The sequence below is a fragment of the Rattus norvegicus genome, chromosome 9 (assembly GCF_021556685.1).
Source record: "Rattus norvegicus strain SHRSP/BbbUtx chromosome 9, alternate assembly SHRSP_T2T, whole genome shotgun sequence".
NCBI lineage: Eukaryota > Metazoa > Chordata > Mammalia > Rodentia > Muridae > Rattus > Rattus norvegicus.
This window is the reverse complement of record NC_141542.1, coordinates 20284825-20309688: the sequence shown is the minus strand read 5'-3', so window position 1 is coordinate 20309688 and position 24864 is coordinate 20284825. Positions and strand designations below refer to the sequence as shown.

Sequence of the window (24864 nt, the reverse complement as noted above, 5' to 3'; positions counted from 1 at the left end):
TGAGGGGCTGGCAACAAGGTGAGGAGCCAAGACCATGGCCCTGTGCCCTGAGGCTCGCCTGCTGGATGTGGGCTCTCAGCCCCATCAGGATGCCTTCAGGCGAGGACAGCAGGTGGTGGCTTGGGCCCTGCTGAGCCAGCCTAGGAGAGTGGCAACCACAATCGCCATGTCCAAGCCTCCAGCCTGGGGCACCTGGAAGCTCCAGCTGTGATGCCCGCGGGTTTTTCGTGGTGGACCTGGAGGCCTGAAGAAGCCGCCCTCGCATCCACAGAGCCTTGAGAGGGGACTGACGCGCCTGGTTGGATCCCTGATTTCAGCACCCTGCCCTTCTGGGTGTCGCGCCTCCCGGTGTTGCCTGCACCTTGCAGTGGGCACACGTGTCCTTCCCACCCCGCCCTTCGACCTCGCCCCAGCCGGGCCTCAGGGCACGCGGAGCTCGTGGGTGAGCGCAGGGCCTGAGGGGGCGGGGCGCTAGCGTTATATTTGGCGCCCGCAGCAGCGCGTGTGCCTGGACAGGTTTTCCCTCCGCAGGCGCCGGCAGCCAGGGCGCCTCCGCCCAAGCTGACTCCTCTCTCTCCCTCTCCGACCCCGGCAGGCCCCAGAGGTGATTCTGCCTGCACGATGTCCTCCTTCCTGGAGACGAGCTCTTCGCAGGCGCCACATCGCCAGCAAAAAGAGAAAGAAAAAAAGAAAAGAAAAAGCAGAAGAAGCGGCCAAGGAAGGGGGCCTTAGCGGCGTTGGGCATCATCTCGGCCACGGGAGGGCGCCCTATGACAGCGGCGGGGTTTCCAACAGAGACTACAGCCTCGCAGTGTCCAAGGAAGAAGCCCAGGCCAGCCCTGCCAGGGGACCTTGAGGCATGGAGCTCGCGGGGACCCCTAGCCCAACCTCCGGTCTGGTCCCCAGGAACAGCAAGCAGCAAGCAGCAAGCAGCAAGCAGGGCGGGCTGCAGCCCCAGAGCAGCAGAATCAAGGTAGGTAGGAGACCCGCGTCCCTCTTTGGACTGGTTCTGCCTCCCCCCCCCCCCCCACCTGGTCCCCCTGTCCTGGGAAAGCAGTGGCAGAAGGAGGCAATGCAAAGTGAGCCCATTGGGTAGGGGGAGGGAGGGTTCAGGGATGTATGGAGAGCTGAAGCAGGGATTGGAAAGCCTATGGCATTGGGAAAGAGTGTAGAGGTGCTCTGGAGTGTGCATGAGAGCTGTGCTCTGACATCCCCAGAGCAACTTGGGGCTGTCACCTCTCTCCAGATTGACTTAGAATTAAATGACCTGTACCTGCCAGGGCAGGACAGGCTTTTCAGAGGCAGCTTATCCTGGTGGCACACTCCCTGTAATGTTTCTATTGTATGTTAAAGGATGGGGATCATGGGAATATATTTTCTTGAAACCTCAGGCAATTTATGCAGATTACAGTTCTGCCTAATTTAATTCTTTCCTGCCTGCTATGAGCAGGCCCCCAGATCAGCAAGTTCCTTTGGAATGGTTTTGCTTGTTTTTGTTTATTGTCCATGGTGCTGATTAGAAAGCCATGAATTGTTTTGTGAATTTTAAATTTCAAGAGGTGGCACCCAGAGTTTATGGTGGTTTCCTTCACACATTGCAGTGTAGTTGCAGCATAAAAACGTACTTCTTGTGACAAGAAGTGGAAAAAGAAAGTTGATGAGCTAAGAAAAGTAGAGCCTTGAGCCAGATCAACCATTTGGCTTCCTCAAATATGGAGCAAGCATGGAATGTGGCTTTTTCAGAATCGAGGGGGTTTTTAGGATTGGGCAGTGAATGCTGTCTGGGGCTAACCCGTCCCTTTTGTGGCTGACAACCCTTAGGAGAAGGTCAGAATGTGCCAACAGCACAGAGTGGGCACTGGTGGTGTTTGAACTCAGCAGTGCTCAGGAACTGTGAAAGTTTCTCTGTTATCACCCTGGAGCCATCTAGTGAAATAGACCACTGTGATGCTGTGTAAGAGGCCGTTGTGAGGGCTGGAGAGATGGCTCAGTGGGTAAGAGCACCAAGTGTTCTTCCAGAGGTCCTGAATTCAAATGCCAGCAACCACATGGTGGCTCACAACCGTCTGTAAGGAGTACTGATGCCCTCTTCTGGTGTGTCTGAAGACAGATGCATTGTCTCACATATAAATAAATAAATCTTACAAAAGATTGTCATCTACTGCAGTTTCTATGTGGACAGGGCACAGTTAAAGGGATTAAAGATCAAGTACATTGTCTGTCTTTAAAGATCAAGTGTATCTCCTAACTTTTAAACCAAGAAATGTAGTGTCTTTTTTGCTGCTTGTGTAGCTTTTCGTGATGTATCTTTTCTCCTATTACGTCGTTTGTTTCCATGATAGTTGTTTTCAAGTATATATGATTATCGCTCCTATTTGCAGAGCTATTCAATATTTTCATTGGTTAAACATTTGTGGTGAATTTACATTGTGATATCAGTAAAATGCTATGTGAAAATTTTAGAGAATATACCGGTTTGGGTAATTTTAATAACCTTTGCCCTCAAGTGGTGGCCTGTTTTCACATTGAAAAGACTGGAATGTATTACCATCCATAGCAGGATTGATAGGGAAGCACAATGGACAGCGACAGTGTTGTTCCCTTTGACAGTTGTGGGAGCCAAGAAAGAAGTGTGACTTGCTTTTTGTGATTTACCAAATCAAGACTGAGTATCATTACTATAGAAGCCCATGGAAAAAATGATGAAGTTTTCAGAAATCACCAGTTGAAGAAATGGTGGTTTTGCTTATATTGAATTCTGAGTTTCAAAGTTATGTTTCATTTTTCTTTATTCCTTAATGAGGCTTTTTATTAAGTTTTTTATTCACCATTACACACTTAGATGCACAGTGCTAGGATCGTAGTAGGTGCTCATTAAATCACTGATCATTGGGGAGGAGAAATGATAAGAAAGTATGTATTTTCTGTAAGTTCTGTTAGTTTTGGGAACAGGTGGTTTTAGGTTTACCATCATACTTTGGTATCTTGTCCCACATAAGACAACTTGACAGAACCCCCTTTCTGGCCATTATGTTCAACTTATTTTTCTCTTAATCATTCTTGAAAATCATGGAAGTAGTGTGGAAAATTGATTGTACCTGCAGTATAGCAAAAAAGCCCAGTCTAGATAGGAAGCAGTTATGTTTCTCCATGAGCTGATGTCTTAAAACATCTAGATTTTAGGAATTTGGTGTTGTGTTTTCTAAACATACATCTTACAGCATTCAGATAACATCGTGATAGAATAAAGGAATCTTTTGATTTAGCACCAAATTCCCTAAAGCAATGACTACTGCACAGCTCTCTTGGCCATATGAATAGCCGAAATTATATTTCACTCTTTTAAAGAAAGTAATGAAAGCACTGAAGGTTAAAGCAGAGCCCATGGGAAAAGTTTGCTGTGGTGTTTCTCTTTGGTTTCTTGTGCTCTTTCTAGGGAATGACTTTAAGAAGTCAGGGCGACCGGTCAGGTGGTCAGTGTGGTCAGGCAGTCATGAGCAGATGGTTAAGCGATGTGCTAGGGCCCCATAGGCCAGTGAGCCCAGCTGAGAAGCAGAGTCTGGCCAGTGAGCCTAGCTGAAGAGCAGAGGCTAGCCAGTGAGCCTAGCTGAAGAGCAGAGGCTAGCCAGTGAGCCTAGCTGAAGAGGAGAGGCCAGCCAGTGAGCCTAGCTGAAGAGCAGAGGCTAGCCAGTGAGCCTAGCTGAAGAGCAGAGGCTAGCCAGTGAGTCTGACTGAAGAGCAGAGGCTAGCCAGTGAGCCTGACTGAAGAGCAGATGCTAGCCAGTGAGCCCAGCTGAAAAGCAGAGTCTAGTCAGTGAGCCAGGCTGAAGAGCACAGGCTAGCCAGTGAGTCTGACTGAAGAGCAGAGGCTAGCCAGTGAGCCAGGCTGAAGAGCAGAGGCTAACCAGTGAGCCTGACTGAAGAGCAGAGCTAGTCAGTGAGCCTAACTGAAGAGCAGAGGCTAGCCAGTGAGCCTGACTGAAGAGCAGAGGCTAGCCAGTGAGCCTGACTGAAGAGCAGAGGCTAGCCAGGGAACCTGACTGAAGAGCACATGGTAGACAGTGAGCCTGACTGAAGAGCAGAGGCTAGCCAGTGAGCCTGACTGAAGAGCACAGGCTAGCCAGTGAGCCAGGCTGAAGAGCACAGGCTAGCCAGTGAGCCTGACTAAAGAGCAGAGGCTAGCCAGTGAGCCAGGCTGAAGAGCAGAGGCTAGCCAGTGAGCCTGACTGAAGAGCACAGGCTAGCCAGTGAGCCAGGCTGAAGACTGAAGAGCAGTGATTTTAACCTTTATTTATAAGTTCTTCCGTTTTCCTAAAATTTCTACAAAGGTTTGCCTCCATAAAGGTTGACTTATAAGGTTCTCCTTGCTCTCTTCTTATCTCCTTTCCTCTTGCTCTTATGACACAATAATTTCCTTACTCTCAATGCCTTACTCTCAACGCTAGGCCTTTACTTCTAAGTTCTTCTTGAGTTCTGTTCTCTTCAGTTCAGTTCTGTCTAAAAAGCTTTCTCTCTCTTTGTCCTCAATATTTGTATATCTTTCTGAACACAGCATCACATGGTGAAAAGTTCACCACAAGTTTGCACAGGAATTCAAATCATAAGTTGGATAATGAGTTTACGACAGAGAATGTTTACATTCATATCCATCAAGAGTAATCATCAGGATAAACCGTCACCATCTGTCACTGGCTCTGCATGTTCATGGAGAGTTAAAAGCTGTAATTTTTATGAGAAAAGAATAAGTGAAATTGCCTATAGGCAAATCCAGTCAATTATTAATGTAAAGTCCTTGCACCTATAGTAAATCATTAGTTCTCTATTTATGAACTTTGGTTAATTGGTTTATACCCTCTTAGCATGGGTTCTAATTTGTAGATGCCTGCTTGGTATTGCAGAAGCAATTCACTCATGAAACTTTAAGAAGGAAGAGTTCTCAATGCAATTTTGATTACCAGAGAAAACATAATAGCTGTCCCATTATAAAGGAGCTTAAAATTACTAATCTAATTTTAGGAACTCTTATAGAATCATCATAAGAATTAAGAAATCATCTATTTGTCTGTACATCATCACGCCAAGACAATACATCTTCGTTGCTCTGTGGTGATCTGCTCAAAAGAGTGGGGTAAAGAGCATGACAAATACAGAGGCAGATACTTGCAGCCAACCATTCAGCTGAGAGCAGGGTCCACAATGGAGGAGTAAGAGAAAGGATTGAGGGAGCTGAAGGGGTTTACAGCCCCATAAGAACAACACTAAGAAACACCCAGAGCTCCCAGGACTTAAAGCACCATCCAAAGAGTACACATGGATGGACCCATGGCTACAGCTGCATATGTAGAAGAGGATGGCCTTCTTGGGCACAAATGGGAGGAGAAGCCCTTGGTCTTGTCAAGGCTTGATGCCCCAGTGTAGGGGAAACCAGAACAGGGAGGCAGATAGGCCTGGGTGTTTGGGTGGATGTGGTAACACCCTCACAGTAGAAGGGGGAGGGGGTTTTATAAGGGGTTTTGTGGAAACCAGGAAAACGGATAACATTTGAAATATAACAAAAGCCCTCTCTGGGGAAGGGACAGCGGATAAGCTGCTCTGAGCCCCTACTTCCCTGCTGCCTCCCTTTGATCGAGACTGTGGTACATGGTGTCAGCCTGGGACTCTCCATGGGCTGCTGCTGGCACTGGTCCTGGCGTTCATGGCCAAGAGCATGATGAGCAAGGAGCACATGGTTTGTCCTGATTCAGAGCAGGGCGAATGGCCACCAGAGAATAAGCACAGCTTCCTGTACGATCCTGAGGTCTTCCTGGGCAAGGAGGACTCCAAGACCTTTGATAGCTAATCCTGAACGAGAGCAGGAGAGGCTGGGGAAAATTGTTGATCCAATCGACAGTGATGAAGGCAGCCTTGTTACTACTGAGGACCTGAAAGTTTGGATCAAACAGGTACAGAAAAGATACATCAACTAAAATGTGGCTAAACTCTGGAAGGATTATGATAGGGACATAGATGAAAAATCTCCTGGGAAGAATACAAGCAGGCTACCTATGGCTACTACCTGGGAAACCTTGCTGAATTCTAAGATAGCTCTGATCATCACAAGTTTAAAAAGTTGCCTCCACGAGATGAGAGGAGGTTTAAGGCCTTGACGGTCACCTGACAGCTACTCAGGACTGGTTCATTGCTTTTGTGCACTAAGAGGATTTAGAACATATGAAGGAGTTTGTAGTTCTGGAAACACTGGAGAATATCAACAAGAACAGGGATGGTTTTGTGGACCAGGATGAGTACATTGTGGACATCTTTTTCTCACGAGGACAATTGCCCTGAGACAGACTGGGTTTTGTCTGGGGAGCAGTTCAATGATTTCCCAGATCTGAACAAGGATGGGAAACTGGATTAGGATGAGATTCACCACTGGATCCTCCCTCAGGACTATGACCATGCACAGGCTGAGGCCCAGCATCTGGTGTATGAGTCAGATAAGAACAAGGATGAGATGCTGACCAAGGAGGAGATTGTAGACAACTGGACCATGTTTGTGGGAAGCCATGCCACCAATTACAGGGAAGATCTTACCAAAAATCATGATGATCTTTGAAAGAAACTCATCCTCATGTGGCCAACAGTCACATGCTTTCTACGGATATTCTGGTTGATTGCTATATTTGTCAAGTATATAGCAGTTGTGTCCCTAAACAATAAGAAACCTTTCTAAAGCTCAAAAAAATCATACATTGCACCACGAACAATAATAGTAGTAGATTTAAACACGCCACTTTCATCAATGGACAGATCAGGGAAACAGAAATTAAACAGAGACACAGAAAGACTAACAGGTTATGAAACAAATGGATTTAACATATATTTATAGAACCCACCACCCTAAAACCAAAGGATATACCTTCTTATCAGCATCTCATGGTACCTTCTCCAAAATTGACCATATAATCGGTCACAAAACAAGCCTCAACAGGTACAGGAAGATAGAAATAATCCCATGCCTCGTATCAAAAAACCACGGACTAAGGCTGCTGATCAATAACAACAAATAGGACAGAAAGCCCACATATACATGGAAGTTGAAGTCAATGACAACTTGGTCATTGGAGACATAAGAAAGAAATTAAAGACTTCTTAGAATTTAATGAAAATTAAGATACAACATACCCAAACTTATGGGACACAATAAAAGAAGCGCTAAGAGGAAAACGCCTAGCTCTGTATGCCTGCAAAAAGAAACAAGAGAGAGCAAATGTCAGCAGCTTGACAGCACACCTAAAAGCTCTAGAAAAAATTAAATAAGCCCTAGATGTGTAGAAGGCAGGAAATAATCAAATTCAGGGCTGAAATCAAACAAGAAGAAACAAAACCGAGCATCAAAAGAATCAGCAAACCCACGAGCTGGTTCTTTGAGAAAATCAACAAGATACATAAACGCTTAGCCATATTAACCAGAGGTCACAGAGAGTATATCCAAATTAATAAAATCAGAAATAAAAGGGAGACATAACAACAAAATCTGAAGAAATTAAAAAGATCATCCGATCCTACTACAAAAACATATATTCAACAAAACTGGAAAATGTGGAGGAAATGGACAATTTTCTATATAGATACCAGGTACCACAGTTAAATCAGGAACAAATAAACCATCGAAACAACCCCATACTCATAAAGAGATAGAAACTGTTATTAAACATCTCCCATCCAAAAAGAGCCCAGGACCAGATGGATTTAGTGCAGAATTCTATCAGACCTTCATAGAAGACTTCATACCAATACTGTCCAAACTATTCCGCAAAATAGAAACAGACAGAGCACTACCAAACTCCTTCTATGAAGCCACAATTACTCTTATACCTAAACCACACAAAGATACAACAAAGATAGAGAAATTCAGACCTATTTTATTTATGAATATTGATCAAAATGCTCAATAAAATTCTTGCAAACTGAATCCAAGAACACATCCAAACAATCATCCATCATGGTCAAGTAGGCCTCATGGCAAGGATGCAGGCATGGTTTAATATACGGAAGTCCATCAACGAAATTCATCATATAAACAAAGTCAAAACCACATGATCATTTCATTAGATGCTGAGAAATCATTTGACAAAATTCATTACCCTTTCATTAATAAAGTCCTGGAAAGATCAGGAATTGAAGGCCTGAATCTAAATATAGGAAAATGCAAAATACATCAAACCTGTACCTAACATCAAACTAAACTTAGAGTATTGAAGGAATCCCACTAAAATCAGGGACTAGACAAGGCTGCCCACTCTTTCCCTACTTAAGTACAATATGGTACTTAACGTCCTAGCCATAGCAATCAAACAATGAAAGTAGGTCAAAGGGGAAAAATTAGAAGGGATGAAGTCAAAACACTAATATTTGAAGATGATATGATAGTCTACTTAAACAACACCAAAATTCTACCAGAGAACTACTTAACCTGATTAACAACTTCAGCAAACTGTCCGAGTATCAAATTAACCCAAACAATTCAGTAGTCTTCCTCTACTCAAAGGGTAAACAGGCTGAGAAAGAAATTAGGGAAATGACACCCTTCACAATAGTCCCAAATAATATAAAATAACTTGCTGTTACTTGAACCAAGCAAGTAAAAAATATGTATGACAAGAACTTCAAATCTCTGAAGAAGTTGAAGAGGTCTCAGAAGATTGAAAGATCTCCCATGCTCATAGATTGGCAGGATGAAAATGGTAAAAAATGACCATTTTGCTAAAGGCAATCTACAGATTCAATGCCATCACCAATAATATTCCTACTCAATTCTTTATAAAGGTAGAAAGTGCAATTTGCTGTCATTTGGTAGAACATAAAACCCAGGATAGCAAAACTATACTCAACAATAAAAGAACTTCTGGGGGAATCACCATCTCTGACCTCAAGCAGTATTACAGAGCAATAGTTTGTATGGTATTGGCATTCAGACAGGCAGATCAGTGGAACATAATTGAAGACACAGAAAAGAACCCACACACCTATGGTCATTTGATCTTTGTCAAAGGAGGTAAAACATCCAATGGAAGAAAGATAGTATTTTTAACAAATGGTGCTGATTCAACTGGAGGTCAACATGTAGAAGAATGCAAGTTGACCCATTCTTATTGCCCTGTACAAAGCTTAAGTCCAAGTGGATCAAGGACCTCCACATCAAACCAGATACACTAAAAGTAATGGATAAAAGGTAGGGAAGAGTCTCGAAGACATGAGCACTAAGGAAAATTTCCTGAACAAAATACCAGTGGCTTATGCTTTAAGATTGAGAATCGACAAATGGGACCTCATAAAACTGAAAAGCTTCTGTAAGGCAAAGGACAGTGTCATTAGGACAAAACGGCAACCCACAGATAGGGAAAAAATCTTTACCAGTCCTGCATCTGATGGAGGGCTTATATCCAAAGTATACACAAAACAGAAGAAGTTAGAGTACAGAGAGCCAAACACCCCTGTTAATAAATGGGGTTTGGAGCTAAAGAAAACATTCTCAGCTGAGGAATATAGAATAGCTGAAAAGCACCTAAAGAAATGCTCAATATCCTTAGTCATCAGGGAAATGCAAATCAAAGCAACCCTAAGAATCCGCCTCACACCAGTCAGGATGTCTAAGATCAAAAACTCAGGTGACAACAGATGCTGGCGAGGATGTGGAGAAAGAGGAACACTCGTCCATTGTTGCTGGGATTGCAAACTGGTACAAGAACTCTGGAAATCAGTCTGAACGTTCCTGGAAATTTGGACATTGCACTACCTGAGCACACAGCTATACCAGTCCTGGGCATATACTCAAAAGATGCTCCAACATACAATAACACATATGATCCACTATGTTCATAGCAGCCTTATTCATAATAGCCAGAAGCTGGAATGAACCCAGATGCCCTTCAGCAGAGGAATTTATTCGAAAAATGTGGTACATCTACACAATGGAGTACCACTCAGCTATCAAAAACAATGATTACGTTCAATTCATAGGCAAATGGAAAGAACTAGAAAATATCATCCACAGTGAGGTAATCCAATCACAGAAAAACACACTTGGTATGGTGTTGGGAGCGATGGCCTTGAAGCCCTCCATTATTGATGTTATTATTATGGTTAGCATTAAGTATGACTGGGTTCATGGAAAATCCCCAGCCAGATGCGGAAGACTAATACAAATGTGGTGGTCAAGATGAATAATCATATGATAACGTCTGACATTAATATACCCAATGTCATGACCTGTAACCTTTCTGAAAAACCAACATCCTGCTGACTAATAGATATGACAAACCTGTGACCTTTCTGACAACCTGTCAACATCAGCCGATTCCCTGACCACAGGAATATTGTGTCCTTGGCGTGGGTAAATGTTTCTTACTTCTCTCCTCTCTCTGTTATCCATTTTATGGTACAAATTCAGCCTTGGGGAAAAATAAAATTGTCGCCTTGATCAGACTCTTGTCTTGGAGTCCTTCTTCACATCTCTTGTCCCTCATTCTCTTCCAGGTACTCAGCACCCCTCATTGACAATATGCACTCATTGATAAGTGGATATTGACCAAAACCTCAAATTACCCAAGATGCAATCTACAGATCTCAGGAAACTCAAGAAGAAGGATGACCAAAGTGCAGATGCTCCCACTCCTTCTTAAAATGGGGAACAAAAATATCCATAGGAGGGGATATGGAGGCCAAATCTAAAGCAGAGAGCAAAGGAACAGCCATTCAGAGCCTGCCCCACATGTGGCCCATATATATACAGCCACCAAAACTAGGTAAGATTGATGAAGCTAAATGTGCTTACTGAAAGGGACCAAATTTGCATCTCCCCTGAAAGACACATCCAGAGCATGTCAAATAAAGAGGTCATTGCTAGCAGTAAACTAATGAACTGAGAACAGGACGCCCTTTATTGGAATTAGAAGAAGGATTCAAAGAGCTGAAGGGCTTGCAACCCCATAAGAACAGCAATGCCAACCAAATAAACCACTAGCAAAAGACTATACGTGGACTGACCCAGGGGTCCAACTGCTTATGTAGGAGAGAATAGCCTTGTTGGGGCACCTGTGGAAGGGGAAGCCCTTTTTCTTAACAAGGTTGGACCCTGGGTGCAGGGAAATGTCCGGGAAGGGGTTTCTAAGTGGCGTGGATTGGGGGACCATACATATGGGAGAGGGCACGGCAGGGGGACTTATGGAACAAAAGCTGGGAAAGGGAATAACATTTGAATAAAACATATATCTATTTAAAAAACTGAAATTTAAAAAAATGATACTAATACCAAAAAATAATCAAAAAAATGTGAATAAGAAAGATATTTTAGGTTTTGGAAAAAGATGAATGCCAGGTATTTGAAAAACTGTATGACCATGGTAAACACTTTAATATACTTGAGAAATTTTTTACATGTTAATGAACTGCATCTTTTTTTTAAATAGTGAATGGAAATACAGTCCCTTCCTGGCTGTGAGGCTGGGGATCCAGATGTAGTGGAATTCATTATTTGTTGGTCCTGAACCTTTGAGTCTGCTTCTAACTCAGCTTATGCCAAGGAAACTAGGCCAGGGTGATATCTAAGCCATTGACCAAACTATCTGGACTAACAATCACAGGTGAAATTCCACCTTGTAAATGGGAGGAGAGGAATAAAAGATACCTTTAAGGATTTAAAAAAGATGAAATGTACCCAAAAAAATCCAATAAAAAAGTTTAAAATAAAAATAACTTAGGAAATACAAAATACTGGGGTGCCATTCCACAATCGTGATGTGTTTCTTCTGTGATAGCTTACAGGTTAATTTACTTCTCCATGACTGTTTTCTTATTTCAAAGTAAGTAATGGCATCGTCTGTGGAGTGATGGTGTGAACAAAAGCTTTGCCGAACTTGAATAATCGATCCCTCCTGAGCATGTGCTTAACATTCTAAGCACAGGGAAATTTCCTGAGGGGATTAAAAAACAAAATCCAAACATAAAACAGGAACAACAACGATGTAAAAACATTCTGCACTCTGGGTATGAAGGCATGTTGCAACTTTAATCAGCTTTGTAGGTATTTCTAATAAACACACAAGAAACAAAAATCCTATCACAGTCCTAGCAGTTGCATCCAACAAAGAGAGAGCTGTGAGGTAGTGCGTACTGCTTCTTTCCCCAGATACCCCTGGGCCTCAGGCCTGCACCCAGTGAGCTGGACCAAGAGCAGCCAGGTTGAAATTCCTGCTGCCATGGCAGGATTCTGCAGGAACATTTCCCTTTGACAACAAGGAACCTGTGTGGAGGAGACCTCTTGGTGAGTCTTCAAGGACTCTTAAGTGTCTTATTCTACAGGGAGACCCTGCCAGGTCTTTGGCAAGGCCAGCCAGTTGTTTTGGGAAGTCTCTGGTCCTGTGGCAGAGGGTGAGGAATGACAGAAAGAATGGCAGCTCCACTGAGAGCAAAGGATAACCCTTCTAGGCCTATGACCTCCTAATTAATTTATCTTCTCACCTGATGCCTATTCACATTTTCTTACTATCATACAACTGTGATCTTGATGAGCAGCTGGTCTCTTGTTTTCTTAATCAGTTCTTTGTTGTCACAGACGTTTTTAACTTACTCCAGCCCCTGAGACTTACTCATACCTTCTGTATGCAGTAGGACCCTTGGTGGGCCTGTCATCTCAAAATTAGAAGGTTCGGTAATCCAAAAGATTGGACTCCAGTTTACCTCAGGCTAGGAAAGAAGTCAGCCACCATTAGTAAAAGAGCAAGGGAAAAATTACATAGGAAAAAGAAGTGGCTTAATCAGTAGAAAAGATCCTCAACTTCTAAGGCCTGCACATCTGCACCCCTCTCTTCTGAGCTTTGCATAGTGATGTATAACTCCAGATGGTAGTAAAAGGCAGAGTTCTTCCCAGAAAGGTCAAACATGATTTTCACTCTTACATCTGTGAGGTTGGGTGGCATTATAGCACACATTCAGGTGGAATTATAACACCTAGGATAAGAAGACAGAATCCACATATCACAATGCCAAATGGACACCCTCCTGAACTTATGGACCCATTGACAAAACCATTGCCTCTTGTGTACCATCTGGATGAAGTACCAAGTTCACAGACAGTTCTTCACCAACTTCCCAAACCAGCGAACTGGAGCATGAAGAAAGCCAAGTCCAAGGCATTCAAAACCAGCATCCTCACGAATGCCACCAGGAAAGGCTTTGGTAAAAGAAGGGAGGTACTGAGACAGTTGGCCCTCATACACTCAGAGAAGACTGTGCCAGGAGAATTGGGGAAGGATTGTGGGAGAGTAATCAGGTATCAGTAGTCAAGAAAAAAAAATATAAATAGAAATAAAATAAAGGTCTTTAACAAAATGGGACATAATGTATTGCTGAACTAACTCTACTCTGTTTACACTTGCACATGCTTTAACATCTACACTCATTTACATATACTATGTATACAGCAAAGATTAATGTAGAAGAGAACAGGCAGATCAAAGATCCATTGTTCCCTCACATCTATGTGGCTCTGCTTCCCTTTATCAGGACTATGGAGGCCTCTGCTCATCCAGGTCTCAGGGCTCAACCAAAATGCAGTCCCCTATGATCTCTGGCCAAGTGCTCTTCTGTTCCCAGTAGAACTCTGCCTCAGGCTGCAGAGGCACTGAAGGGTTCACCTTCAAGGTACAACCACTCTTTCAGTCTTTCCAGGCTCTCTGTTACTCAACTGGAGGCTTCAGCAGAGGCCTTTCATCTCAATAACAGAAGTTTACCTGATCCAAAACATAGGGAAGCCATCCTACACTCCTGATTGGTTGGTTACCTGAGACCAAACAACATAGCTCTCTTCTGTATGCCTGTTTTCCTGATTTGAAAGTAAATATTGTGTGCATCTGTGGTGTTGGTGGTAAGAAAAAATCCTTAACATGAATAACAGGACCATGCAGAGCATGGCTTTACATTCTATGTACAAATTGAATATCTAGATGGAATTACCAAAGAAAACAATAAGAATCCTAACAACAATTACAGAAATAATGAAATGAAATAAAACAAAAACAAAAGCAAAAACAACAATACTTTGTGGGTGCTGGAATTTAAGGCACGTATTAATTTTGACCAGCTTTGTAGGTATTTCCAAATAAAAGCAAACAAACAAACAAACAAACAGCCTTATTAAAAGTGCTGCAGGTGCAGGAGAGAGAGGTGGGAGATGTCCTGTGCTGCTGCCCCCATGCTGTGATTCTGCAGCAACAACTTCCTTGGGAATAGGAACCTGTATGCAGTGGGATCCCTTGCTGGGCCTGTCATCTCAAAAAGAGGGGCTTCCCTAATCCCAAACCTTGGAGTCCAGTTGACTTCAGGCCAGGAATGAAGTCAACCATCATTAGTGAAAGAGCAAGGGAAAAATTACATAGGAAAAAATATGTGCCTTAATCAGAAAAGATCCTCAACTTCTAAGGCCTCCACAATCTCCACCCCTCTCTTCTGAGCTGTGCATAGTGATGTTGTATAACTCCAGATGGTAGTAAAAGGCAGAGTTCTTCCCAGAAAACTCATACATGATTTTCACCCTGACATCTGTGAGGTGAGGTGGCATCATATCACAGAGTCAGCACACCCAGGATAAGGACACAGAAGCCACAGATGACAATGCCGAATGGACTCCCTCCTGAACTTATGGACCCATTAAAATTGAGGTTTAGCCTAACCTTAGGCCATTCCACTCCCTGCCCATCCGCCTGAGTTTTATGTTTGCTCTGAGTAAAAGATCAGCGTGTAGCCCCAAATATCCTCAGGATTGGACTTGGAAATTCAGGAAGAACGATATTGGAGAAGGGATGGCTATGTGGTTACAATGTGGTAACACAAGGTCCAGGTTGACGTTTGCTCACTGATGTCCGATTTCACTGTCTTGTTATATTTGAGAAAGGGAGGATGTCCAACTTAATATATAAAAGGTACAGAAATTTATTATTTTATATATGCCCTGTAGTTGATCCCTATGTTTCAAGAAAAAAGGAGTTTTTATTCTAAAAAAATAAGATAATAGACCATTGATTTTGTGAAATACATGGATATGTAAATAAAAACAATGTCAACTGTCAAGGACTGCACAGTAAGCAAATATTTCCAGGTTTTATACACTCAGAGGTCTAGAAGAAACATATTGGCCTCCATAAAAAGGAAAACCTTAGGAATCGAAATGTGTGTCACATGCATTGTCTCGAGTAGTAGATTTACTTTTAAGAAAAAACTCCCTCTTCCTTGGTCCCTAGAGATTTGGGTGCTAAGAAAAATCTGTTCTCTCATTCAGGTTGTAAGCAGCCCTCCCCAGCAAAAGCACTGTTGAGTTCTAATGATGCACAGAGAAACATCTAGCTTAGCAATAGAGGTTGCCAAATGCTATTCCCAGTGATGTATGAGAGACTGGAGGAAAGGGTCCGCACAGAAATTGATCAATTTTTGGAGAGCTAGTTAGCAGGTAGGTCATAGAACTTCCCAGTGGCATCATCAGTAAGCCCTTCACTGGACAATCTATTGTATCTAAGAGATGCCTAGAATCTTCTGTGATGTCACCAGTGTTGTGGTGACACCAACTGCCTTTGGGTTATTCCTTCAGTTCCCTTTGGGTTCACAAACAGGCATGTTTCGCCAGCCGCTCAGGCTATTTCAGAAGGAAAGTGTTGATCAAGGAGAGACCACACCAAGGCTGAAGGAAGATGACCTCCTCTCATCTTCCTTGGAAGGAAGGAAATCATTCTGGGGAAGGCTTGGTGAGTCCTGGGCAGAGTTGGGGAACATCCTCAAGGAGGTATGTTTGAGATGTGCCTTCTAAGATTAGGCCTTACAAGCAGGAGCCTTGGGATTTCTCAAAGGCAAACCAAGAGTCAGGAGTTCCTGATCTTTAATTTGAGAGAAAGCCAGAAAGTGGTAAGCCTTCAGTTTCTTTTCTGGAAGCTTTTTAATTGTGAGTGTCAATGCATGGCAGGAGGAGGCACAGTGAGATTAAAAATGTGACCATCCATGGTTGGGAGTTGAAGCATTTCTTCCTCTAGATTACTGTAGTTTACATAAGTCTCTGATGGTGAGAACAAGGAAGGATGCACCCCGAGAAATGAATTGAGTTCTCAGACACTTTGGGCTGGAACACAGATGATTAGAGCTTGATGGAGCTAAGCATTATGAACTCCAGGATTAATTGCACCACATCTGATATGAGATAATATTATCCCAGATGTTTATGTCTCAGTCAGGTTATACTATTCAGGGTGAGGGGTCCTGTAATAGTGAATGTGGCACGAGTATGGCATTAGAGGTTGGGAAGAGGGACATAGCTTAAGAATCCACCTTTAAGAAAGCTTTTCTGCTCTTTAAGGGATTCACCCAGTCTCTACCATTTCCCCTTCCTCACCTCCTTTTCGGATTCAGAATGATCTTTTCTGCCCATGGGCCACCAAATATGCAAATTCACTTGGGTTTATCTATTTACAGGTTTTGGTAGGAAGGCATCATCCCAAAATGTCATCAGTAAGCAAGAGGAGTGTTTAAAGGAACTGGAGGAACTTAAATTTGAAATCCAGAAGTGTCAATTCGAGAGGGATGAATTTTATCAAATCCTGGACCTTTATATCTATGATAATTGGGACCACAGGTAGTCATTATGGCCAGTAACCTGTTCACTGTCTTGTGCTTTCTCTCTGCTAACCCAAGATTTCCTCTTAGCACAAGAGAGGTTTACCTCTCATCCTGGATTTTAAGGAGATTTGGAAGGCATTTGCTTGTGAGACAAGCTAGGTCCTGTGTGTTTAGGGTCAACCTCTTTTGTACTTGACCCTGAGCTCCTTGGATTAGCATTGGTTCTGTCAGCAGCTGGAAGGACCTGGTCACACTTGCTGCCTCTAAGTGAGGGGATGAAATGCCTGCACGTCATCCCTCTTTTCCTCTAATTTTTTTCATTATACACTGATTCTATGGCACCTCCATGCATGTAGTTGGGATTCTGCTTGTGTTTGTATATTGATTGGTATGTAAGTATGTGAAAGTGTTTGTGGGTATTAAGCTCTCGGTCAGGGAGTCTGAGGAGTTTCATGGGATCTTAGGATATGTCTGATGGACAGTTTGCAGGTCATGATAGTGGGGATGCCCACATGGATCAACTGAGCACTTTGCATCTTCTGTTTACTTAGGTGGTAGATAGGACCCTCCTGAGGGAAGGAGGGGTTACAAATCCTCTACCCTGTCAAAGTAGTTATTCCCTCTGAGAATTCATGGAACAATAGGAACAAGGTTTGAGAATCCCTGTTTTCAAAACAAAAGAAATATCATCACAACTATCTGTTAGACCCAAGCCACTGCAGTACAGTTGGTCTTGGGGGAACCATATCTCCACAGTCTTAGAAAATGTCCATATTTCAAAATAACTCTTTGCTGATTTGCGTAGAAATATTTCCTTGAAAGAATTGTTGTTGGAGTCTCACTGTTGTGTTTTTGCTCTGGTCTTTGTGTTTGCCACATTCTTCCCTCCCCCCACATTTCTTAAATTTCAATTTTTTATTGGGTTTTTTTAATTTACAATTCACTTAATTCTGAAATCCTGAGTTCAGATGGTTATTTTTTTCTTGGGCCATGCCCCACAACAGGCTGGATGTCGAATTCCCAATACTTCAATCCGAACATGAGATGAGAATGATGGCTATGCAAATGATGACCAGTTCAATAAGTGAGGCCATGGAGAGGTACAAGGAGCTCATACAAGTGAACAGTTCCTACCGGTGAGTCGCTGACAGAGATGAGAACCCAGCACTAGGCAGGGAATGCTCCTGTCCTGTATGACATTGAACCAAAGTCAGGGCACTGGTTCTGTAGTGTCTGACTTTTAACAAGAAGCCTGCCTCCTGGCAAGGGTCTTATGTTTGTAGCTCTTGGACTCAGTTGTCCTACATGTGAAGGCTATAGAAGACCCTCCAATTGTTATTTCCCCCGTTAAGGATCCTCTAGATAGAAAAGGTTTGCACCATGATGGGAATATCAATCAACTCTGAATCTCTAGGACTCTGACAGAAGATTTAAAGATCTGTGATCCATGAGAAACACATGGAAAGATTGTATAGCTATTGGGACTTCAATTACCCCTCAGAGGGGATTTCCCCACTACGTGAAGATGGTTTTAGCATATCATGGACATATAAGCACCCATATGGACCATTTCTTCTTCCTGGATTTATATAAACCGTCTTAGTGTCAGGATTATCAGAAGTACTTTGATTCATGTTGAATGTGGATTCTGGATTTGACCTCCTCTAATTGGTGCTAACTTGTATAGTGTGGCTCTGTTCTGGGGATGTCTGGGGATGAGGGATTCCTTGAAGGGATGATTTGACTTGCAAGAGTGACAGGCAAATAGAAGCTGGCTGGGTTTACCATTTTTTGTTTGTGGTTCAGCATCAGGCACTCCCAGCTTCTGCGTGAACAAACTCAATTGAAGAACAATATACAGATTTTGCTGAATGAGAACAGAGAACTGCTGGTGGAGCAGACTGAACGGCCAGCATCCTGTGTGGAGGCAAAGAGGCTCTGTGAAGAGGCCGGAATGAACATCTGTGTCCCCAGTGCAAAGGAACAGCAGGTAGGATTAGGCCTCCAGGTCAGGTTGTCCTCAGGTCTTTCCATAAACATAGACAAACCAATGTAACTGTCTATTGACTGATCCATGTCCTGACCTAGGTCTCATCCAAGTGTTCATTCATGTGATGGTTTACAAGGCTTTCTGTGGAGATAGCCCCTCTTCAGGAAACTGCATGTTTGGAAAGCGAATGCTCCTGCTCTTTGAGAATCTGCAGTTTATTAAGGGAGATGGGTTGATCACATATCACAGCACTACATGCCATGTGTGTGGAGGGTGCTATGTGGGAGCCCCTCTTTAGACTAGAACAGGGCTTTGAGGGATGAAGCAAAAGCCTGGAGCTCATTTTCATTACAGGGATCTTGTGAGACTCCAGGAAGTAAGTAGTTTTCGAGGAGGAGAGCCTGGTGGAAATGCCAAAGAAATGGTTCTCATTGTCATTTGTGGTGGCTTTTGTTCTTCCTCCCCTCATGTCCCTGTATATGAAAATGGTGACTTCATGCTTCATAGATCTTGGGTAACTACAGAGCCTGAGGAGCAGCATGTCAGTCCTGTCTTATTTGAGTGCTCCTGGAGAGTTCGTATGTGGGCCTTACAATCTGAAGCTGGATAGAAGAACAAGGATGTGGAAAAGGTTTCTCAAAGGCTGAGGGTTGGCATGAGAGATTTGAGACTTCAAGAACAAAGTTATCCGTATATACCCCCAATTCTCACCAAGAAAGGTGCATTGCTGTGCTGATCTGCATCTTAGGGAGCCTGCGGGGAGGCCAGTTCATGACATGCAGTTTTGTCCAGTCATTATCCAACTTCGTCCTTTAAGCCTAGGTCTCTCAACAAACATGAAGCTTCCTTTTTTTGTGCTGTCCAGCAGTCTTTGCATCACCGGTCCAGTTCCAGGTGGAGCCCTGTCTCTTATTTGTCTCAACACATTCTTAAACCATTCAACTATTTTCAAAATAAGGATTAGATTTCTTCACTTTACCTGAACAGAGGTATCCCCCGGGAAGATTCTGGATTGTCTTATTGGCTTCACCATGATCTTGCATGGAATCCTAGAGTGCATCCCTCTGCTGACATTGCTTTGCTGACTATATCATGGGCATGGCATTCTTTAAGGATAGATTCCCTCTCAATACTGTACACAGTGCTGCATTTCAGAAAAGTCAGGGTATGTTATTTCTTTAGCCTCCTTCTGACTGACATTGAGGTTGTTCTAACATCACATGAACTCTAATGTGATGAAAAGTTCCTGGTAAATGACCATGAGTCCCTGTCTTCTCTGATGGTTCCAAGGTCTTCTATGAAGGAAACAGGGTAGTTTTAGTGAGGGGCCTATGATGAGTCAACATAGAGCTTGATGGAGTCTTTTCCTAGAATCTCTCTCTTGGGAATTTGATGTTGTATTGTTTAGGCTATCTGTGCAGAACATGTAACTTACTTGTAAAACCAACAAGTATCTGCATAGAAAGGTTTCCTGAAGTGGAAATGAGTACAGGCCAGGGCAGCACAGCCTGCTTGAGTCTAAGAGACTTGTACACAGCATAGCTCCCACTAATTCCTCACTCAACAGGAAATGTGCTGCACAAGATCAAAGTTTTCATTTGTGCGTGCAAGTGAGTATCTGTGTATTTCTGTGTGTTTGTGTGTGTTTGTGTTTGCAGTAGTGAATGTGTTTCCCTCTATTTCCAAGTTTCATGAGAAAAGTGCTCTAAGAGTTCACTTTACATCCATGAAACATGAAATACAGCTGCCCAGTCATTTGGCATCTCCATCCAGCTCTGTACAGCAAAAGGACACTTAAGGTATTAATTTATTCTGTTTTCAAAAATACCGTAACAGAATTATCTCGTGAAGTCTGGGGGAGGAGTGGGAAATATGTTCAAGTGAGTCGTGTTTCACAGTGGTAACAAATGGTACAGGCCTGGAGCTTGCAGGTCCCTTTTAGTTATGGTGTAAAAGAAGGACAATAAAGTCCTGTAGAAATGCAGCCCCCCCCCAAAAAAAAAGAAATGCAGCCCCCCAAAAAGAGGACACAAAAACACCTGTAAAGTTAGATTTTCAAGTGATTAGGGGTAAAACTACTGGTCTGCATTGAAATCCTTTGGAGCACATCAAAGGAAAGGAGTACAGGGAGGTAAGGGGGGCTTCTCTCTAAAATCCATGAGTTTATGCGGCTTCTCTGTTCTTTGTGAATGGTGAAAGCCCACTGGAAGGGTGTGTCACTCACTGTGTCTCCTCCAAGGTTGCTTTCCACATGGCCTGCTACCATTTCTCTCCAGCTACCTTGGCACACTACAGCTTCCGCTGGGAGTTTGGCTTGGATTTTATTCATTGAGAATTTGAGTTGCTTGGAGTTGTATTGTCATCCAGCAAAAGCCCCATAGCTATGCTGTGGTGCAAGAACAGGGCAGTGTCAGGAGCCCCTTTGGTGCACAGATAATCTAAAGCGCTCGCCTCTGTTATCTGTGTAGCATTCTGCAAGTGCTGTCAATCAACATCATTTTCTCTCCCTTAATTTCAGCCTCAATGGAGTTAGGAGAAATGATGAATTTCAGATGGGTCTGGGAGTGTAAGAACAGGTAGCCCTATGAGAAGCCATGTTCAGAAAGTGGAACAGAAGGTTTAGTTAGCCCAGTGATTCCACAACAAGGAGTAGGTGTTGCCATTGCAACTAGGGAGCATCAGTGTTGTAGTGGTCCCAGAGTAACCTTGAAGGAGAATCTATCCAGACATCCATCAGGCAAGGAGTAAAAGTGTACCATAGGGTGGAGCCCTTCCATAGATTCTGATTCAGTCTGAGAAAATCCATGCAAGCTTTTACGTACTTACTCAAAATATCTGTGGCACAATCACATTACGGGGAGAAAAATTGTTGATTTCGATCCTGGTTATGGAGATTTCCTATGATTCTAGCTTTGGGCATGAAGTCACTCAGGCTATGGTAAAGACAGCTCAGATTAGAAGAAGCTGCACACTTTGGGGAAAGTCTGAAACAGTGAACAAGAACAAGTCTAGTCTACCACCAACATATGATCCTTTGCTGGGGAACAAGACTGATCTACACAGCCCTGGGAACTAGCAAAGCAAGATTGGTAATAGGGAAAGAACCCTGAGTCTATGTCAGTTTATGAGAGGACAGCACATCACTGACTGAGCTGTCTATAGGCTCTATTCACTATGTACATATCCCACTCAACATTTGTTTTATGCCTCCAGCGTATACTGGGGAGTCTTTACATTAAGCATTAATGTTCAGGTAGGAACACAGGCTGGAAGAAGCCATTTGAATATCCTTTCCCTATATAAGTACCCGTTTTGGGTGAATGACCACCTACACGGATTTCAGCCTCAGGCAGCTAAAGAGCTACTCAGAGTATAGTTCTGGTACAGTTCATGTGAATTTTGCCCATGAAACAATATATATGATCCTCTGGATTTCTTGCTATGTTCTACTCCTTTCTTCCTGTGATCTCTCCGGAAAGATCTGAGGACATTTTCTCTTCTGTCCTCTCACAAATTGCCTTACACTAGCCATAGACTTACAGGGGTGCTGTTCTGTTTCTACATCACAATCACCTTTAATGTCCGTGTGTACGCTGGGAAGATTTGCATGGAGCACATTCTCAGTGATTACAGGATCCATGCAATTCCCATGGATTTGATGTGAGATGGCTTCTCTGTGCATTTGCAGGTACAGTGCTTAAAATGGAACCTAGGCAGGTTCCTTCACTGCAAACATAATCAGAACTTTCACCTCAATTCTAGGCATCTTCTCCAGAAGGCATCCACATGGTATTGTAGGTTGCTCATCCCTCTCTTGAACTCAGATTCAGACATAGGTACAATGTTATTATTCAACATAATATATCTGGACCAGTGGAAAAATACGCTCATTTTTCTCTAAATTCCAATACAGTGTATAGTCCACAGTTCAAATTCTAGCAGTTTTAAAAGCTGAGATACAAATCCAAGAGCAGGTACTCTATGACACTTGGGGATGCAGGGACTGACCTCAGCTGACAGGTCATGCTGGATTGTCCAACTGAATAGAGCTGATGTAAGAGGGAGAGTTGAAAGACTGAACCCCCAGTGAACTAGACTGTGGGGGGGAGGGCAGCAATGGGGGGAGGGTTGGGAGGGGAACACCAATAAGGAAGGGGAGGGGGTAGGGGGATGTTTGCCCGGAAACCGGGAAAGGGAATAACACTCGAAATGTATACAAGAAATACTCAAGTTAATAAAAAAAAAAAAAAGAGGGAGAGCTGAATTGACAACCACTCTCTAAACCTTTATTCCTTTGCTCTGCTAGGTCTGAAATTCTCCAGGAGAAACTCGAACAAGACACAAACCAGGGCAAGATCTCCCTTGGAGAGAAGTGCTACAGGAGGAGAACTCAGTGTGCACAGCAAATACACCACTATTGCATCTCATCTGTAATGTCCATAGCAATTGTGGACTGCATTTTCCTCCTTTAGTTTTATTTCTTTGGATTGAATAGGCCGTACTTTCACCTCCCCACCCTCCAGCAAGTGTAAACTTTTGGAGGGACTCAGAGAAGTGCTGATGCACATCAATCAAGAGGTGCTGGTCATCCAGAAAGACTGTGCACGTGTAAATGTGTACTTGTCCTGGTGGGTCATCCAGAAGAGTTTCATGGAGATCAGTTCACAACATTGGAAAGACTTTGAGATAAAGTCTGTAATATCATTTCTACTCAGTATTGGATGGCTTTGTCCTTAATACCCCCACTCCAACAAAACAGACCTACTTCCACTCCTCTTGGAAAGATTATTACCATCAGTAACTGCTTGTCTACTGTGTCTCCAAGGAAAGACACAGGCTATAAATCTATTCTGCAGAAGGAGCAGCAAAAAATGCTTAGCGCAGCTCCTCTATTTAAGTGTGGCTGAGTTTTGATTATTTTGGTTATTTGGTTTTCCTCCTATTCATTTGAAGTTTTGTTATTTATGTGTTGTTGTTTTGTTCATTTGGTTTTCTATTTTGATAAGGATATAGACTGTATATATTGACTACCTGCATCTGGTTACTATCATGTAAATTGGATGTATCCTGGTGAAAAAAAAGAGTAATCTCAAACTCTTCACTCTTAAGAACCTTCTTTATTGATCATTAGTGTCAACATCTGAAGTCCCACAGCTATCAGGGAGGGATGGATCTCTGCATTCTCATGGGGACTGGGCATCAAAATCACTTCCCAGTCAGACTGAGATTCAAAGGCAATTATACAGTCACTGTTCACTGTGTTCCAAACTCTGTGAATTTCAACTTCATATTGCATATATTACCCACTGTGTATGCTTACTGTCAAATATATAGTTACCTCTAAATTATACTCTGTGGATGAGAGTGTTGAACAAATTAATGGGATAAACATTAATTTCTCTGTAATATCTCCCAGGACATATAAACGTGGCATAAGGGAGTTTAAAGCAATCAGGAAGCCTGCACCCAAATCCCGTGGTGGAGAGTGCTGAACACCCAGGAATGCAGATACTCCTGATGCCACAGGACAGAAAGCCACTTCTGCCCAACTTTGCCCACATCTCTTGCCCAATATTAATCTGCATGATGCCTCTGGAAACAGGAATATAGGAGCAGTCAGTGGCAGGAACCTGCTTGGTTCAGCCTGGGTCCAGAACCAACCCAGGCCCTGAGCATATTTGAAGAAAACCAGAGGCATACAATTCTGTTTCCTGATTGTGGCTTTTTTTTATTTGAAGTTCTAAACACCATTTTGTTGTTGTTGAATTTTAATTGGATATTTTTCATTTTGAATTCAAATGTTATTCCTTCCTTGTTTTCCAGAAATAAGTCTGAATACCATCGCCCTCCCCCTCTTCTATAAAGGTGTTCCCTTCACCATCCATCCAATTTCCCAGCCTAGGCAGGACCAAGGGCTGCTCATTCCATTTGTGCCCAAGAGGACCATCCTCTGATACACATGCAGATGGAGCCATGGCACAGTCCCTGTATAGTGATTGGGTAGTGGTTTAGTCTCTGGGAACTTTGCTTGGCAGTCATGGTTGTTCTTATGGGGTTGTTAGTCCCTTCAGCTCTTCCAATCTTTCTGTAATTCCTCCAACTGAGGTCCAGTTCTCAGTTCAATGGTTTGCTGCTAGCATTCTCCACTGTATTTGACATGCTCTGGCTGTGCCTCTCAGGAGACATCTATATCCAGTTCCTGTCAGCCTGCACCTCTTAGCTTCATCCACCTT

The 24864-nt window shown here is 43.1% G+C and overlaps 1 protein-coding gene and 1 pseudogene across 4 annotated transcripts; both read left to right on the top strand.

The window, feature by feature from the left end:
* The first annotated feature begins 793 nt into the window (after positions 1-793).
* On the top strand, positions 794-23341 carry LOC134480515 (uncharacterized). 4 transcript variants are annotated; one of them, XM_087568662.1, is made up of 8 exons: positions 794-973; positions 10522-10790; positions 12173-12307; positions 15648-15779; positions 16498-16657; positions 17646-17777; positions 18448-18631; positions 22938-23341. In XM_087568662.1, exons 4-8 carry the CDS (start codon positions 15650-15652, stop codon positions 22941-22943), a joined length of 612 nt encoding a protein of 203 aa, XP_087424788.1. In that variant the 5' UTR covers positions 794-973; positions 10522-10790; positions 12173-12307; positions 15648-15649; the 3' UTR covers positions 22944-23341. The 4 variants fall into 4 exon arrangements, with proteins under 4 accessions (XP_087424788.1, XP_087424786.1, XP_087424789.1 ...); XM_087568660.1 differs by lacking the exon at positions 12173-12307; XM_087568663.1 differs by lacking the exons at positions 10522-10790; positions 12173-12307.
* On the top strand, positions 860-6598 carry LOC148003436 (reticulocalbin-1 pseudogene; annotated as a pseudogene).
* Positions 23342-24864: the final 1523 nt, after the last annotated feature.